This window comes from Mauremys reevesii, linkage group 4, assembly GCF_016161935.1.
Source record: "Mauremys reevesii isolate NIE-2019 linkage group 4, ASM1616193v1, whole genome shotgun sequence".
NCBI lineage: Eukaryota > Metazoa > Chordata > Testudines > Geoemydidae > Mauremys > Mauremys reevesii.
The window spans coordinates 117,476,898-117,495,630 of NC_052626.1; the positions used below are offsets into that span (position 1 = coordinate 117,476,898).

An 18,733-nucleotide genomic window follows, 5' to 3' on the forward strand; every position below is an offset into this window, starting at 1 on the left:
TGGCTCCCCGATCTGAGCCTCCAAGAACTCCACCTGGAATATGTCACTAATTCTTCCTCCCTGCTGCTGCTCCCTCTGAAAGGGTGAGATCCGACTGGCAGGCTGGGGTTTATGGCTTTTACACCTAGAGTCTGTGAAATGGGATGGAGTGGATCTCCAGTCTCCTTCGCTGCAATCATTTCCTTTCTGCACAATGTGTGCTGGCATCCAGCAAATGACCTTTACCTTCAGGTGCCCGATGACAAACTTGTGGACGATATGGTTCCATTTAGACTTCTTAAAGACAGAGAGGTGTCCAAAGTCATGCTGTAGCCACCCAGCCTGGGCCTGCAGAGGAAAAAGGACCAGGGGTGACAGGGCTGCTTGAAATCGAAGGTAAGTAAGAAAGGACACCTAGAGTGGAAGGCAAGTCTTGTGTGTCTGTATGAAATTTGCACAGTCCTATGCAAAGAAAAAGCGTTGAAGGGGGAGAGTTTTGTATTAATTTCATTGATATTGGATCTATGGGAGGGAGACCTGAGACAGGCAGTGGACTCAATGCATCTGGGTGTGAGGCAGTGACTAGGCTCACTATGAGCAAGAACAAGGCAGTGAGGGGGCTGAGGGGTGCATGAGGTTCATGAATGTTCTTCCAAAGTGAGTGTTGTGATAGTCCCGGCATGAGGTGCTCTGAACGACTGGTCACCTGTCATGGAAGCACCTACCCCCCCGTTACTCCGTGCTATTTCTCACCTGGGAGGTTGCAAGGATGCAGGAAAGGATAAAAGTTGTGACCCAGCCGGTGCCGTAGTATGAAACTAGTAACCAAGCCAAAGCTTCCATCATGATGATGTGAGCCAGGTAAAGGGAGAAAAATAAGGGATCTGCTTTGAACAAATTCATATCCTCTGCTGTCTTTCTCAGGGCCCGGAAATCATCCACCAGCTGGGGCTGCAAAATGGAAATGCAAGATTTAAGGTGCACCTTCTTTACATGTGTGAATGTGTCCATTCAAACTTGGGCTTCCACACTACTAACCCCTGCCTGTTTTGGAGCCATCAGCTTCCCCAGAATGGGAGAAAAATTAGTCTCTGTACTCATGCAGTCTTCAGAATTTCTACACTGCCCCCCACAGGAACCTGATCCTAGTCCCTACCCTGATGGGTCTTACCCCACCTTCTGAATTACAATTAAAATCCAGATCCTCAGCTGGTGTAAGTCACCCGAGACCCACTGAAGTCAATATATCTATGGCGATTTACACCAGCTGGTCCAACACCTCTCCATTTATCCAGTCTCAGTGCTCCGTAATTCATTCCATTTACGCTATAAAGGGACATCTCCCCTCTTCTTGGGGAAGAGAGAATTCAGTCTCTTCACTTATGCATAACCCTGAACCTCTGCTGATGAGAGAGTATAGTGCCAAGGCAGCTCCATTCTCTTTGGGATGTGTTCAGTTAGCATGCAGTCACTCATGAAAGCAGGTCAAGAGGTAATGCAGGTTAATGTATTCATGCACAATAGCAGTGACACAGGCATGTCATCAACTCAGTAGGCTAAAGAACAATAAGGAAGAGAAAGGGTTTCACTTTAGGAGCCAGTTGTGCAGTGCACAGGGTCTGAATAATGAATGAATGGAACATTTGGGACTTGCATAGAGCTGGACACATTGACGTGGGGTGGATAAAGGGCCCTGCTGTGTTACAGCTTCATAAGCACAGTGCTTAGAGCGAGCAGTTTGTTTCATCTCACCCACTGGTGTTATTGCCACTTACTCCACAAACATGGCCACTTTCACAGACTTCTCCATTGCTGAGAGCTAATCAGGATAATCCCATATGAAGTCCAGAGTAGTGGGCTGCATGGTCAATGGTATGGAGCAGAGGATGGAAGAGAGTTCAAATCTGCTTTAGATGACAAGCAGTCTCGTTTTGATGGCCTCATGGCCTTTTGTCCATAGCACAAAACTGACATGCAATATCGAACGATGGGCAGATCCAGGTCATGAAAATTTGATCAACAGGGTTGTTGACTAGAGATGAACTCCAGCCACAAAGACTGGATCCAGATCTTGATCCATATTTATCCAAAGTTTGCAAGTGTTCAAATCAGCGAGTTTGAACTAGGCTCTTCTTTAGTTGTCACAGATCAGGCCTGAACGGCACAGGCAGAGCTGTTGAAAGCCTGCAGGAGGGAAATAGCAGGGGGTGCTGCAGGTCAGGAGAAGTTGACCTAAGTGTTGCCTGTCCCTGCACCAGTCAATACTGGGACATCCACATGGCCTCACAGAGCTGTCTGACTGTGGGTGTCTTTCCCTGCAGTTTCCTGTACTTGCTAGAGCTTTCTATAGTGAAGAAGGCTTGTGGATTATATGTAGTGGCTTTGCACACAGGACCTGGAGGGCAGCTTTGTAGATAAATTGCGGCATGATCAGTCTGTAGACTCTTCTCCAGAAACAGAGCCCACAGAGAGGGGTTTGCAGCTACTCACGTTTTTGCCTCGGTCCTGGCTAGGTTCCCCTGGGGCGAGCTCTCCAATCAGTAATGGCTTGAGAAACTTCTGCACAAAGCTGGGGTTGAGGTGAAAGGCCCAGAAAGCATCCTGGATTGGAAACACAGGCAGACAGATGGGATTCAATAAAAGTGATTGCTCACTGCACACTGGTCGTTTCCTGTTTGTTCCCAGTAATGACTTCTCCTCAGGGTTTCCCCCACATTACCCAGCAGTTTCCCCAATTCTGGTGTCAGTTCACTGTCAGTACCCACAGTACGCAACTCTTTCAGTGCAGTGTTCCTGGTTCTAGCAGATGCTGCTAGAAGCAGATGAATGAATATGCAATCTGTAGACACAGGACCAGAGTTTTAAAGGTATTTAGGTGCCTAAAGATGCAGATAGGTACCTAGAGCGATTTTCATAAGCTCCTAGGTGCCTAATTCCCATTCATTTCAATGGAGTTAAGCACCTAGGCAAAAAGAAGTCCAATATATCTTTCACCCCAATTAGAAGCTGTGAATTTGTCTGCCTTATGTATCAGAAAAACATCTCTCAATATGCAGATGATCAGTCTCATTCTTTCAGTATAATGTCTCTAAAGGATCTGAAAAGAAAGATATTAAATATAATCAAAGAATGTATGGATGATGTCCACTAAATTTAGAGGAATGATTAAAGATTTTTTGGGTTTTCTTTCTAAGTTAGTATTATTATTTGCATTACCAACAATTCAAAAAATAATAAAGTAGGACCCCATTGCACAATATAAACACCAGAACAAAAGGACAATCCCTGCCCCAAGGAATTTTCAATCAAAGTGTGAGAAAGTGAAAACAGATGCATATAGACAAATGGAGGAGTACAAGTAAGCAAGGAGACAATATTGGGCACCGTGATAGGCAGTGCTCTCTGCACACCAACAGCCTTCTGTAATTCTAAAAGTGATATGAATTCCAGAGGAAAAAGAATATTGAAAGCCTGTGTATAGCTCTAAAATGTTCAATGAAAATGCTTAAAAGGGGGGAATTGCAACTCCAGGCTTGAAAGCTTGAATGCCCAGGCCTGAGCTCCAGCCCAAGGTGCAACATCAAAGCACTGTCTACACAGTTATTTTTAATGCGCTAGTTTGAGTCCCACTAACACAAGTGTGTGGATCTGGCCTGGGAGACTCGCTCCCAGTGTAGACATACCCTAAAACATCCATAGTACTGAAACAGCAGTATGTCAAAGTACAGTATGGAACCTTTAATGCACAGTAGCAGGGTCCACCTAGCCAGTTAGTGCATGGCAAGCTAGTGTGCTACAGATTTACACTCTGGCTTCTAGACTAGACTAGACTAGACTAGACTAGATGTGATAAATCCACCCCTGCTGGATCGACCGCTGCCCGCCAATCCGGTGGGTAGTGTAGACTTACCCTAAGTCTCTGTGTAGACAAGCCCTAAGCAGCCTGGTCTCAGAAATACTGTGCAAGGTAAAAGCTGACCTGAGAAAAACCTTGTGTTAACATTAGTAAGCGAACGCTCCCTGGATGCAATAAAAAAGGGTTATCCAAATCAAATTCTGTTCAGATACTGAATATTATAATATTTATCCAACTGGCAAATCTGATGGTTAGATTTCAGCTTTAAAATCTGACTGGGACCCCAGCAAATTCATAAAATTGACCCCCCACTTATGCACCCAGAACATGCCAGCTCCCACACAGTGGAGGGGAAAATGATAAATCCATTTGTCAGAGAGGTTTTCAGAGTTTTCAAGGTGTTGGATAGTTCCCTCCTTACAATGTGCAAGGTTCTGGCTCTGCTACCTTGGGTACGTCTACACTACGGGATTATTCCGAATTTGCATAAACCGGTTTTGTAAAACAGATTTTATAAAATCGGGTGGAGCGCGGCCATACTAAGCACATTAAATCGGTGGTGTGCGTCCATGGTCCGTGGCTAGCGTCGATTTCTGGAGCGTTGCACTGTGGGTATCTATTCCATAGCTATCCCATAGTTACCGCAGCCTCCCCAGCCCCTTGGAACTTCCGGGTTGATATCCCAGTGCCTGATGGGGCAAAAATCATTGTGTGGTTCTGGGTAAATGTCGCCAGTCACTCCTTCGTCTGGGAAAGCAACAGCAGACAAGCATTTCGCGCTTTTTCCCTGGATTGCCCTGGCAGATGCCATAGCATGGCAATCATGGAGCTTGTTTTGCGTGTACTAGATGCCGCTCACAGAGGCGATTCAGCAGCTACACAGAACCATGCTTTTGCTTTTGCATGACAGCAGAGATGGTTACTAGCCATATTGCACCATCCAAACCCTTCCATAAATTGGAACTGAGGATGATCATGGCTACCAGTCCTTTGTACCATTTGCTGCTAGTGCCCCTGGCCAATCAGCCAAAGATTGGTTACTAGCCATATTGCACCTTCCATCGTTTTGTACCATTAGCTGCTGTCATAAGTGCCCTGGCCGATCAGCCAGAATGACTCCTGAGTCAATGTATCTAAAAATAGAATCAGTGCTGCCTAATATAGGCAAGTGTGCTAGAGAACCACCGTATCATAGAACCAGAGAGCACAGCTGCTCTGTGTCAGAGCCTGCAGAAATTATCTGTATGCTATTCACAGGGGTGCTCCTGTAACAACCCCACCTGTTGATTCCGTTCTTCCCCAGCCTTTCTTGGCTCATTGTCCCCACTTGTGTGATGAATTAATAAAGAATGCAGGAATAAGACACACTGACTTGTTAGTGAGAAATGAGTGGAAGGCAGCCTCCAGCTGCTATGATAGTCCAGACAGGACATTAAGCAGTGTGTAGGAGAGAAGCCCAGCATCCCACTGCTAGTCCAGGGGCAACTGAATCTTTTCTTTACACATGAAGGGTGGGGGCTGATGGAGCTCAGCCCCTGTTGCTATGATGAGGATGGTTACCAGCCATATTGCACCATCCATCCACCAGAAAAAATTAGGGCCAATAGGCTGATGACGAGGACGGTTACCAGTCCTTTTGTACCATCAGCTGAGGCTGATCATGAGGATGGATTTCTAGCTTTTTGCACGATCAGCTGATGATGAGGATGGATTTCCATCATATTGTACGGGAGCAAGGATGTTGGTGTTGAGTGCTGCACTATCGCGTCTATCTGCAGCATTCAGTAAAGATAGGGTGACATGTAAAAGAGTCAGAGGATTGTTTTACCTTTCGCGTGAGTAGATGGCCAAGCTATGCCCGGACCCGCGGTCACTGTGTTTGACCCTAGAAGCATTTGGAGCTCAGCCAAGAATGCAAATAATTTTCGGAGGCTGCAGGAACTGTGGGATAGCTTGAGTCCTCCAGTCCATGAGCATCCATTTGATTCTTTGGCTTTCCGTTTTGTCACGCTGCAGTGCGCTGAGTCCCTGCTATGGCGTCTGTCTGGAGATTTTTAAAAAGGATTCTGAATTTCATCTTCTGTAACGGAGCGCTGATAGAACGGATTTGCCTGCCCTTACAGCGATCACATCCGCATGGTCCATGCGAGCTCTTTTTAGTTTGATTTCGACTGCATCGCCACCCGTGCTGATCGGAGCTCACGCTGGGCAAACAGGAAATATTCAAAAGTTCGGGGCTTTTCCTGTTTACCTGACCACTGCATCCGAGTTCAGATTGCGGTCCAGAGCGGTCACTGGTGCACTGTGGGATAGCTCCGGAGGCCAATACACTAACCCTAATCCGATATGTTAATAAAGAGCCATTAAAATCGATATAAGGTGCCTCCTAGTGTAGTGTAGACCAGGCCCTTGAGACCCTGGATGGGATGCAGAGGCCAAGTTGCTGTGTCAGCCAGAATTCTGCATGTGGCTCACCCGTCAGTGAACACTGCATGTGTGTAACAAATGTTCCTCTCTGTGCTTTGCCAGTTCCATTGGTGGCAAAACCTTGACTCTTCCTCCATCCAACCCTTTCCTGCTCAGTTTTAGGTACCTAGCTCCCACAAGTGTTGGCAGGGAAAAGGGACTATACTCCTGATGGGATTCTGACCGGCACTTTAGTTTTACACACCCCTCCAACCACAGGATCTGGCCAGAATGTGGCCAAAAGTGGCAGTGGGGTGGGTAGTTTCTCAAAAGCAAGGATCTCTCCCTCTAGCTGAGTCATTTCTTTTACGGCAAAATTCTGGGATTCACTCCAGAATCTTCACAGAACTTCCACCCAGTGAATTTCAACAGGTCCACATGGTACTGAGATCTGCTGTCACAAGAGCCACCACCAGAAACCTGCTTATTTGTTTAAACTGCCAAATTCCTTATCTATGGTATTTCCCTTTGCTTGAGAGATCACAAGGGGACTCAGCCTTTGTTTTCTTTTGCCTGACATTGTCCATTACCTAGTGACCTAGCTCATTGCCAGCATGTGGATTTTCACTATTCACACACTGAGACTGGCTAATGTGGTCACTGTGTCACCCAAGGAAATAAGGTTAAGATTTTCAAAGGAGACAAGGTATTGGCCAAGGTCTCCAAGCCTGGAATAGAACGTAGGAGTGTTAAGTCCATCTATTGAGAAGGGCCTAGCAAACAGAGTACAGAAAACTTGGGAGTCTGTAGGAGGGAGTTCAGGGGATTTTCATCCTTTCTTCTTTAAGGCAAGGGACTAGAAAGAAAAGACAATGATGGCTATGGAGGCGGCCCTAGAGGTGTCCTGAGGAGAACTGGAGACAAAGACTGGATGCAGAAGCTGCGGGTTGTATAATATCTTTGAATGGGTACCTGATGAAAGCTATTTACATATGACATGCCACCAGATAGAGCTCATGGCAGAAAAGATCCAAGTGCTAGAGATCCACCTAGAGATGATGGTGGAGTTCAGATGGGGATTTGAAGACATGAGAGAGGAAAGAAGGGAGTACTGTAAAGACACAAGAAGTGATAACACAGTTTGTTAGGAAGGATTGCAAAAGGGGTTCTACTGGGGTACTGTCAGGGGTTAGATACAGACCCCCAGGGTTGGATTTGGATATGAATAGAGAACACTTAAATATTATTAGAGAGTATCACTAAATACTACTGGAAATTGTGCCATTTTGAGAGACTTTAACTTCCCAGATATAGATTGGAGAAAAATGTTACCAATAATGGTAAGGCCCAGTTCCTCCTGGATGTGGTAGCTGACAGATTTCGTCACCAAACCGTCACTGAGCCCACAAGAGTTGATGCTATTTTAGACTTGGTTTTGGTAAGTAGTGGGGACATTATAGAAGAGCTGGTCATAGGAAAAAACCTTGGATCGAGTGATCACAAGTTGACTCGGTTTAAATTCAATGGAAGGATAATCCAAACAGGTTGGCTGCTATGTTTTTTTTACTTCAAAAGGGCAGTCTCTGAGAAATTAAGGGAACTAATTAGTGAAGTCAGGTGGACCAAACAGCTCAGGGACTTAAATGTGGAGAGGGCTTGGAATTTCTTTAATTCAACAATGCAAAAACTGGCTGGAATTTGCATCCCAAGCAAGGGGGAAAAACTTGTAGGGAAGTGCTCCAGATTTAGCTGGATGAACAACCACATCATAAAGGAGATGAGTAAACAAAGAGCCTACAAGGAATAGAAGAAGTGATTAATCAGCTAAAAAAGCTGCATCATGGAGGTCAGAAAGTGTGAGGAGAAGTGAGAATTGCCAAAAGTCAAGCTGAGTTGGACCTTGTCAAAGAAATTAAAACAAACACTAAAAGGTTCATTAGCAGTATAACTAAAAAGAGAACAAGAAAAGAAGTGGGGCTGCTGTGCAGTGAGAATGGGATAGATATTAAAGATAATCTAGATATATCCCCAGTAAATTAATACTTTGCCTCAGTTCTCAATAAAGAAGACAAAATTGGGAGTCATTGTCAATGAAGAGGAGGATTGGAATATCATACGGGGGAAAATGGATGATCTCGAGGAATGGGATGAAATTTAATAGCATAGAAGTGTAAGGTCATGCACTTAGGGACTGATAAGAATTTCTGCTGTAGACTGGGGCCTCATCAATTGGAAATGATAGAGGAGGGAAAAGATCTGGAAGTATCAGTTGATCACAAGATGGTTATGAGCCACCAATGTGATGTTGCTCTGAAAAAAGCAAATACCATCCTAGGATGTATCAGGTAAAATATTTCTAGTAGAGACAGGAAAGCATTAATGCCATTGTACAAGGCACTGGTAAGAATGCTGTGTATAATTATGAACAGCTGTGTTCAAGAAAGATGAATTCAAATTGGAACAAGTGCAGAGAAGGGCTGGAAATTAGGTTTCTTATCACCATAGTGAGGTTTGGGACCAGCCTTCCTAGAGGAGTAGTGGGGGCCAACAACTTAACTAGTTTTAAGCTGGAGCTATTATGTTAATGAATGGAATTATATGATGGGGTTGCCTATGATAGCAGGGGACTGGGGTCTGTAATTTAGAGCTGGCCCCTTTCAGTCCTATGTTCCTATTGGTCTAAACACTAAGGGCCAGATTTTCAAGTGCTTCATTATCCACAACTGACCTGTATAGGAGTATGATGTGTTAGATCACAGAAACCCCCTTGGGAACTGCCAACTGATTTGCCAAGACCACTTCTGCCCCTGCTTTCTTGCCCTGGCAGCTTGGGACTTCAGGGCCCTGCCTGGTTTGAGCCAGACCATCTACCCTGCTGCAAACCCAGACTCAGGTCTGAACCACGTCCCCTAACAGCTGTAGGCGTAATTGAAAGCAGCTTAGGAAGTGTTCCTGTCTTTAACACTCAGATGCTCAACTCCCAATGGGGTCCAAACCCCAAATAAATCCATTTTACCCTTTTTAAAACTTATACAGGGTAAACTCATAAATTGTTCACCCTCTATAACACTGATAAGAGAGAGATGCACAGCTGTTTGCTCCCCCTCCCCCCCCAGGTATTAATACATACTCCGGGTTTATTAATAAGTAAAAAGTGATTTTTATTAAATAAAGAAAGTAGGATTTAAGTGGTTCCAAGTAGTAACAGACAGAGCAAAGTGGATTACCAAGTAAAATAAAATAAAACACGCAAGTCTGAGCCTAATACAGTAAGAAAACCGAATACAGATAAAACCTCACCCTCAGAGCTGTTCCAGTAAGCCTCCTTTTACAGACTAGTCTCCTTCTAATGTGGGTAATAAAGGTAATAATTGAGATATACCAAATCTCCTATAAACTGAAGGGACCTTGAAAGGTCATTGAGTCCAGCCCCCTGCTTCACTAGGCAGGGGACCACCTTACCCCAGATCCCCCCCCCCCCCTCAAGGATTAAACTCTACAATGCTGGGTTTAGGTGGCCAATGCCAACCACACTGCTATCCCCCAGAAATCACTCATACCCCCTGTAGTTACTGTCCTTTGTTCCAGTTTCTCTCAGGTATCCTTGGGGGTGGAGAGGCTCTCTCTTGAGCCAGCTGAAGACCAAATGGAGGGATCTCCCAGGGGTTTAAATAGACTTTCTCTTGTGAGTGGACACCTCTCCCACCCCCTGTGTAGAATCCCAGCTACAAGATGGAGTTTTGGAGTCACATGGCAAGTCACATGTCCATGCATGACTCAGAACTTACAGGTAGCAGCCATGGTTCACATGCCGCCTTGAAGGTCCTCAAGTAAACTTCTTATGTGGATTGCAGCCTTCCAAGATCCATTGTCCGTTAAGTGCTTCTTGATTGGGCACTTAACTTGCACATTCCTTTCTCAAGAAGCTGACCAAATGCTTAACTAAGGCTACTTAGAAATCAAGCAAGTATACAGCCAATGTTCCTAACTTCAAGTACAAAAATTATACATGCATACAAATAGGAGGAATGTATTCAGTAGATGATAACCTTTACAGAGATATGTTACATGACATATGTAGCATAAAACATATTCCAGTTATGTCATATATACATTCATAAGCATATTTCCATAAAACCTCATGGGGTGTAATGTCACAAGGAGATGAGCTCTTTTCAAAATCTGTCCTAAATTGTGGGTGCTGAACCCTTCTGAAAATACTGGGCTAAGAGCCTGATCCAAAGCCTGTTGGAGTCAGAGAGTCTTTCAGTTTACTCCAAAAGGCTTTGGATCAGGCCCTAAAACTGCTCTGTCCACCTCAATTTTGCTGGAGGAAGTGGATGAGCAAGGAGGAAGAAGGGGGAATGTCAATCTGAGTCATTTAAGTTGGGGCTAAAGAAACACAGAGAGGAGGCTATTAGCATCACTGTATGAGAAGCAAGGGCTGGAGCAGGGAGAAGGTGGGGAGCCAGCAGGGGGAGGGGGAGAAAGAAAAATAAAGTCCATGGGAATAATGTAGTGATTAGGAAAGCTGTAAAATACCAGAGTCTCAACAGAGGGGAAGAGGCAGAATATGCTGCCTAATAACATGAATAAAGTAAGCCAAAAAAACCCCAAAAAATCTGATTTACATAATGTCCATTTTTCAGGGAGTCAGGACTTTCCCATTAGTTCTGGGAGCAATTTGATCCCTTTCCACCTCAACCAGAGAGAGAGAAACCTTTCTCTTATTGGGTTAGTGTGTATCAAAGTGTCTATACAATCCCTCTTTATAAGCAAGTGAGGATCAAAGAGAAAGCCTGTTACCATAAAGGATGATTTGCAGTCAGATAGGTTCAGTTTGTGCCTTTACTATGTTGGGAGATTGGCCCTGATTTCAGTCACTGGCTGCACCAGTGCAAACCCCCAGTGTGGGCAAGGAAAGCCATGATTTGCATAGGCACATTTCAAGCAGAGGTGAGACCCACTGGTTCCCATCATCGTTGTTTGCCTTGTGGACACTAAGGGTTAGCCCCGATACAGCTACACCAATGGCTGAAACTGGGATAAATCCCCAATGTCAACAAGGCCTTCAGCACAAGCTTCCATTGGGTACAGTTTGGAACTCTTTCTGTTTGGTCCTCTGACCCAGACCAAGCAAACTTTGTCCTGAGTCATTAGTTCTATCTATGTACCCTATACAGACGCCCCCCCGGGTTACGCAAACACGACTAACACAAATCCGCACTTACGGAAAAAGTTCCAAAGCTAGAAATGGGGGGGAGGAGTTGGGTTTTTTTTGCATAATTGTCGGGTATACGTTTCCGACTTATCCAAAATTCGAGTTAAGCAAGGCATTCCAGAATGGAATGCTTGCGTAAGTCGGGGAGCGTCTGTATACGTAGATAGCCTCCATTGCTGTAGTATCTGAGCACCTCACAATCTCTGCTGTATTTATGCTCACAACGTCCCTGTGAAGTAGGGAAGTGCTATTATTTCTATTTTACAGATGGGAGCTTGAGATATAGGGAGCCAAGTGACCTGCCCAAGGTCACACAGGAAGTCTGTGGCAGAACAGGGACTTAAAACCAGCTCTTCCAGCCCTGAGCTAGTGCCCTAACCACTGGTCCATCCTTACCCTGATCTGACAACAAGCCTCCATGGGTATTCCCTCAAAATGTTAATGCAAGTCACTAGACTCCTTCCTCCTCACTCCTGTTGTGGGACTGACATCACCTCCAGAAGATGACCCAAAAGGGAAGTATGGGAGGATGATGGTAACCAGAATTAATGTTTGGGGGTGAATGTCCAAGGACTCTTGCTGCCAGGTCATGGAGAATCAGCCACTCAGAGCAAAGGTTCTGAGAAAAAAGAAGGAGCACTTGAATCACAAAGGAAATTATAGAGAATATCTGATTAGCATCATTTAGTTCATGGAAAAAATGAATCTTGTAGGGCAGTGGTTCCCAAACTGGGGTTCATGAACCCCTGGGAGGTGCATGAAATATTAGAGGGGGTTCTTGGGAAAAAATTCCCTAATGGCAGACAGAGCTGTCCATAGGGACCCCGGGCAGCACAGGACCTTGGGGACTTCCAAGAGCTAAGCAGATCAAAGCAAGCAGATCTATCACACTGAGGAGATTTAAACTTCAAGACTCCTTATACAAAATAGAAAGGGAAGTGGATATTTTTTGCTGTTTTTTAAATTAAATAGGCTGCTAGTGTTGTTTTTAAATTATTATGAAGAAAAGTTTAAGCTTTGTTGTAACATGCACTGTTTGCCTGGACTGCTCAAGACCTGAATGCTTGCATAGGAGGAACTCTTTGATTTGGCTTCTTAAATACCTTCATGCTCTTTCATATCTGATACTCCTTGATGAAACAGAGGAGCCAGAGGCGCCAGTACAGGGGGGCGATGAGGGTCAAGTGCTGCCCCCGCGTCGGTATGAACCACCCCGCAGGTCCCTCCCCTTTTTTCTGGCCGCGGCTGGCCCCCACCACTTTTCTGGCGGTGCCCCCAGACCCCAGGTGCAGCAGGCTTTGCCCCCACACTCTTTTTTTCTACTGGCGCCTCTGATAGGAGCCTAGTATTATAACAGGCTTAATCAAAACTGATACAAGCTACAAAAGTGAGATCTTGGAAGAGTGTTTCCATTTTCATAATGTAATAAACATACTGTAATGATAAATAATAATTAATAAACAGTGTGTAATAAGCATGTCATAAAACACATTTTATATTTCCAATATCACTGCTTTTATAATTTATGCTGAGGTAAGGGAGAAAATCCCTGGAAATATTCATTTTTAGGAGGGGGTTCATGAGACTTGACATTTTAGTGAAAGGGGTTGTTAAAGTTTGGGAACCACTGTTCTACGGGCTGGCGCGCTCTCATCATGATTACAGCCAAGGAGCTGTCTCTTTCTGATTCATGTGGTGTTACTGGAGGGCGGCTCAAAGAAGCATCTTCTGCTTGCTACTCAGCTGTCCCCCCACCCCACCCCCAGGGTTACCCTACCAATATCCCTTCCATTTTCTCATAATGTATTTCCCAAATACGCGACATGCATTTCATAATTCTTCCAGGGAGAGAGCCTGCTCTGGATCCTTCCTTCAATCCATTTATTTTGAGGGGCCTTAAAAGTCTCACTGTGATGGGTTGGATCACAGAGACCCCTGGGAGCTGCCAACTGATTTGCCAAGACTACTTCTGCCCCTGCTTTCTTGCCCTGGCAGCTTGGGACTTCAGTGCCCTGTCTGGTTTGAGCCAGACTCGCTAGTCTGCTGCAAACCCAGACTCAGGTCTGAACCACGTCCCCTAACAGCTGTAGGCTTAATTGAAAGCAGCTTAAGAAGTGTTCCTGTCTTTAACACTCAGATGCTCAACTCCCAATGGGGTCCAAACCCCAAATAAATCCGTTTTACCCTGTATAAAGCTTATACAGGGTAAACTCATAAATTGTTCACCCTCTATAACACTGATAGAGAGAGATGCACAGCTGTTTGTCCCCCTAGGTATTAATACATACTCTGGGTTAATTAATAAGTAGAAAGTCATTTTATTAAATACAGAAAGCAGGATTTAAGTGGTTCCAAGTAGTAACAGACAGAACAAAGTGAATTACCAAGTAAAATAAAATAAAACATGCAAGTCTGAGCCTAGTACAGTAAGAAATCTGAATACAGATAAAACCTCACCCTCAGAGCTGTTCCAGTAACCTTTCTTTTACAGACTAGTCTCCTTCTAGCGTGGGTAATAAAAGGTAATAATTGGAGATATACCAATCTCCTATAACTGGAAGGGACCTTGAAAGGTCATTGAGTCCAGCCCCCTGCCTTCACTAGGCAGGACCAATTTTTACCCCAGATCCCTAAGTGGCCCCCTCAAGGATTAAACTCACAATGCTGGGTTTAGCAGGCCAATGCTCAAACCACTGAGCTATCCCTCCCCCCAGCAAGCACTCACACCCCCTGTAGTTACTGTCCTTTGTTCCAGTTTCTCTCAGGTATCCTTGGGGGTGGAGAGGCTCTCTCTTGAGCCAGCTAAAGACCAAATGGAGGGGTCTCCCAGGGGCTTAAATAGACTTCCTTTTGTGGGTGGACACCCCTCCCACCCCCTGTGTAGAATTCCAGCTACAAGATGGAGTTTTGGAGTCACATGGCAAGTCACAAGTCCATGCATGACTCAGAACTTACAGGTAGCAGCCATGGTTCACATGCTACCTTGAACCTCCTCAAGCAGACTTCTTATGTGGATTGCAGCCTTCCAAGATCCATTGTCCATTAAGTGCCCAATCAAGAAGCACTTAACTTGCACAATACTTTCTCAAGAAGCTGACCAAATGCTTAACTAAGGCTACTTAGAAATCAAGCAAGTATACAGCCAATATTCATAACTTCAAGTACAAAAATGATACATTAATACAAACAGGAGGAATATATTCAGTAGATCATAACCTTTACAGAGATATGTTATACGGCATATGTAGCATAAAACATTTTCCAGTTATGTCATATATACATTTATAAGCATATTTCCATAAAGCTTTATGGGGTGCACCGTCACACTCACTTCTCTATGGGAAAAGACAGAAACCTGCACACACACAAAATGCCAGGGTTGCCCTTGAGTCCCCTGTTGCTCTCTCACCTTACTCCCATTCTCAAGGGAGATCCCGGGGGCGGGGCGGTCATAGATTCCCTCCTTCTGAGCATGACTGAGATTCATTAAGTATGTCACAGACTTATGCAGAGAGGGGAATGTTTCAACATATTCCCACAGCAGCCTAGAGAACACCAGCTCTTGAATATTTAATACTGAGTTCATCTCTCATCACCATAAAAAAGAGAATGACAATGACAGATAAGTTCTTGTGTCATCAGCTACACCTCTTGCATTGTATTTCCAATTTCTCCTAGGCCGGCAGGTCATGGGTTCAAGTCCCAGATAGGGATTTGGGATAACCCTCAGTGCTCTAGTGGGAGATGTGCTATGAAATAATTTGATATGTTACATTCAGGTCTCTTCTGCCTGTCCCCCATTGGACATTGTCCAGGTGAGTTGAAGATTCCTTGGTGTTGCTAACATGTCAGTGGGAGGAGTTGTCCTGGCTTCTCCCAGTAAAACAGTTTTTGACCTCCAGAGATGTGTGAGTTGTAGCTGTGCACCAAAATGGGTGCCCTATTTGCCATCCCAATCACAGCATTATAGTATCGAGGCTCTTGCTTTGTGAAGCCCTTGGGGCAGTCAACAGTTTAAAAGGCACCATGGAAGACACTGCAAATCTAGTCCATCTTCTCAAGGTCTAAGGCAGAATGACAGCTGTCCATGAGATGAGGCATAAACAGAATGCCACAGGCACCAACTGTGAGAACACAGTGGGGTGTGGCCTGTGTAGGACGAACTCTGAGCATGGACAACCCGTGAATGATAACCAGGCTGGCATGGGCACTCTTGGTACAAACATCTTTAGAGGTAGGCTCATGATGAATGAACGGGTTGTCATGGGAACCATCAATGTCAGCAGCTTTAGGGACATCCTGTGGTGAGTGAACACATGCGATCATACCCCATCGGCGTGGGTGTTCACAGGTGGCATGAGAGGGGCATTTTGTGGCTGATGATTGTAGATACATAGAAAAGTTGTGAGCCTGATGCAGATCGAGTCCCTTTCACTGACAGGGTTTGGCAGCGGGTGCTTGAATCTGAACCTACATTGAGATCATTCTGCCTCCTACTGGACAGGGTTGCACTGAGGACTGTGGAGTGGGATATAGTTGGGGAAGCTACACAACAGTGATAGAACCACAAACCTGTGGGACAATCCTCGCAAAGACAAGCTGAACCTGAGAGCATGACCAAATACAGTTTGTACAGCAATTCTGCAGAAAAGGACCTAGGGGTTACGGTGGACGAAAAGCTGAATATGAGTCAACAGTGTGCCCTTGTTGCCAAGAAGGCTAATGGCATTTTGGGTTGTATTAGTAGGGGCATTTCCAGCAGATCGAGGGACGTGATCATTCCCCTCTATTCAGCACTGGTGAGGCCTCATTTGGAGTACTGTGTCCAGTTTTGGGCCCCACACTACAAGAAGGATGTGGATAAATTGGAGAGAGTCCAGCGGAGGGCAACAAAAATAATTAGGGGGCTGGAGCACATGACTTATGAGGAGAGGCTGAGGGAACTGAGATTGTTTAGCCTGCAGAAGAGAAGAATGAGGGGGGATTTGATAGCTGCTTTCAACTACCTGAAAGGGGGTTCCAAAGAGGACGGATCTAGACTGTTCTCAGTGGTAGAAGATGACAGAACAAGGAGTAATGGTCTCAAGTTGCAGAGGGGGAGGTTTAGGTTGGACATTAGGAAAAACTTTTTCACTAGTAGAGTGGTGAAGAACTGGAATGGGTTACCTAGGGAGGTGGTGGAATCTCCTTCCTTAGAGGTTTTTAAGGTCAGGCTTGACAAAGCCCTGGCTGGGATGATTTAGTTGGGTTTGGTCCTGCTTTGAGCAGGGGGTGGGACTAGATGACCTCCTGAGGTCCCTTCCAACCCTGAGATTCTATGATTCTATGAAATACCCTTTGAGTGACAAACTGGAGACATCTGAGCCAAAGCAGTCTCTCATTTGTACTGCTGCTGCAACCCTTCTGGTTTCAATGGGTTTGTGCTAATGCAGCTGAAAGGAGAATATGGCCCATTTGCAAAGCCCATTCATTCAGAGGCTTTGCTCCAAGGGCACAGAGGCAGCAAAGGAAATCATTGTACTTTAAGGAGAGTGACTGGAAATAACCTCACCGCCAGTGACCTGCAGCAAACGCACACCTTGGGAAAGCCAGCTGCAGTGTACGATGTCAGACCCACCTCTCCCGTCTGCTGAGGAGCCCCAGCCACGGTACACAAGTGGTTAGTTCATCTCGCTGCTTGATCTCTCCGGCCCCCTGACGTCTCTGAGGCACACACAGTGTGGAGAGCCACACAGCAGCGAGCGGCGGGCTGGGAGGAGCACAGACTCGGTGGCTGCGCTCCTGGGCCAGGTGGTTTGGGAACCCGCCGCCAGCCGATCCTGCAGCTGCTCCCTCCGCTCTCTTGGGGCTGGAAGCCATGGAAACGGGAGGCAAAGCTCAGTGCAGCAGCTGTGGCAAACGGATCCGGTTCTTTCCTTACAAAGCGGCGGCAGAGCCTCCTAGAGCCTGCGCTGCCCCCCGCTTACCCCTGTCTTGGGGACTGGCTAGCGGGGCTCCCCACGCGAGCGCCACCTGCTACCAGGCAGGGAGAGAACTGGGGATCGCTTGATCCCGGATTCAAAGGACCGAGGCTGCACCAGACCAAAGGCAAACCCTGGCGAGTGGGGGGGACGCCTCGCGATTCCCCACCAACCCGCTCCGCAGCCGGTGCGCCCGGCTGAGTTCAGCGGCGCTACCCCGCGGCCAGCCCGGCGCTAGCGCCCCTTCCCCCGAGCCGCGGGCAGGTGTCAGAGCCCCCCGGAGGCGGCTGTGTCTTACCGTGGCATCTTCGCCGGCGTAGTGGCTGATCACCCGGGGGCCGCCCGGGTGCCTGGCTGCCCACGTGGTGATGTTGTAAACCTTGCGCTCGATCACCAGCCACTTGTCCGTCCGCAGGTTGTGCCGCTGGATCTCCTCCCAGCTGTAGAGCCGGCTCTGCGCCTCGCGCTCCCCTGCCTCCTCGCCTTTCTCCCCGCCTTTCCCCATGGGCGCCCCTGGCTCCGCGCTGCCCCGGCCCGAACCGCCAGCTGCCTGCGCCTCCTGGAGCGGCTGGAAGGAAAGAGCGTTTCCCCCCGGGATGAATTCAGCTGATCCCCTGTTCTCCCCCCTTCCCGCCTCTCATGTTCGCTCTTGGCTTCTCTTTGTCTTCCCTTCCCTCTCCGCTGCCAGCCCCTTTGCAGTTACCCCGCCCCGCTGCCTGCTCTGAAGTGCCCCCTAGGCTGCTCTTCCCTGCACGGATAGGCTTCCCCCTCTCCGCTAATAACCCTGCTCTGTGGGAACCTCAGCCAGCTGCCCCCTCTTCCCAGCAGCATCCCTCCTCCATTCATCACTGGGGGGGGGGGGGTTCCACAGTGATCAGCAGAGCTCCTGCACCAATCCCAGCTCGCCTCCCAGCAGAGCCGGAGCCTGCCATTGGCTGGGGTTAATCTTGCGAAGGGGAAAGCAGGCTGAATTCCAGCATAAACCCGAAGAAGCCTTGACATTGTATCCCACTGGGATTGGGGCCAGCTCCTTCACGAGAGGCAGCAGGAAGGGGGTACCTAGCAAAGGGATGGGGGGAGGTGTAATTTCTAATGCGCCTCTAATTTTTGTTTGTATTTGCATTTTGGCTTGGGTTTTAGAAAGCTGGTTCAGGGCTGTCGTCTCATTGGTAATTAGTGCCGGTTTTAGGAAGGAGACATTTAGACTGTAGCATGATTTGGTCGCTTTGATCATGCTGAATTATGGCCAATGCATTGCAGTTTCTTCCACTGCCAAGGCGGTTAATCTCTTTGTAGGGCAGTTCTTTGCTT

General features: G+C 46.6%; 1 protein-coding gene across 3 annotated transcripts in view; it reads right to left on the reverse strand.

Annotated features, from left to right (window-relative positions):
* Positions 1–18,256, reverse strand: part of LOC120403580 (acyl-CoA 6-desaturase-like) — a 40,358-nt gene extending 22,102 nt beyond the window's left edge. Inside the window, exons 1-4 of one of the 3 annotated variants that reach the window (XM_039534834.1) lie at positions 17,721–18,256; positions 2,470–2,580; positions 733–930; positions 226–327 (exon numbers count right to left, since the gene is read on the reverse strand). In XM_039534834.1, the coding sequence (XP_039390768.1) occupies positions 226–327; positions 733–930; positions 2,470–2,580; positions 17,721–17,927 (618 nt within the window). In that variant the 5' untranslated portion in view covers positions 17,928–18,256. The remainder of the gene's footprint in view (positions 1–225; positions 328–732; positions 931–2,469; positions 2,581–17,720) is intronic. The other 2 variants (XM_039534835.1, XM_039534836.1) reach the window with 2 other exon arrangements.
* Between the last annotated feature and the right edge of the window lie 477 nt (positions 18,257–18,733).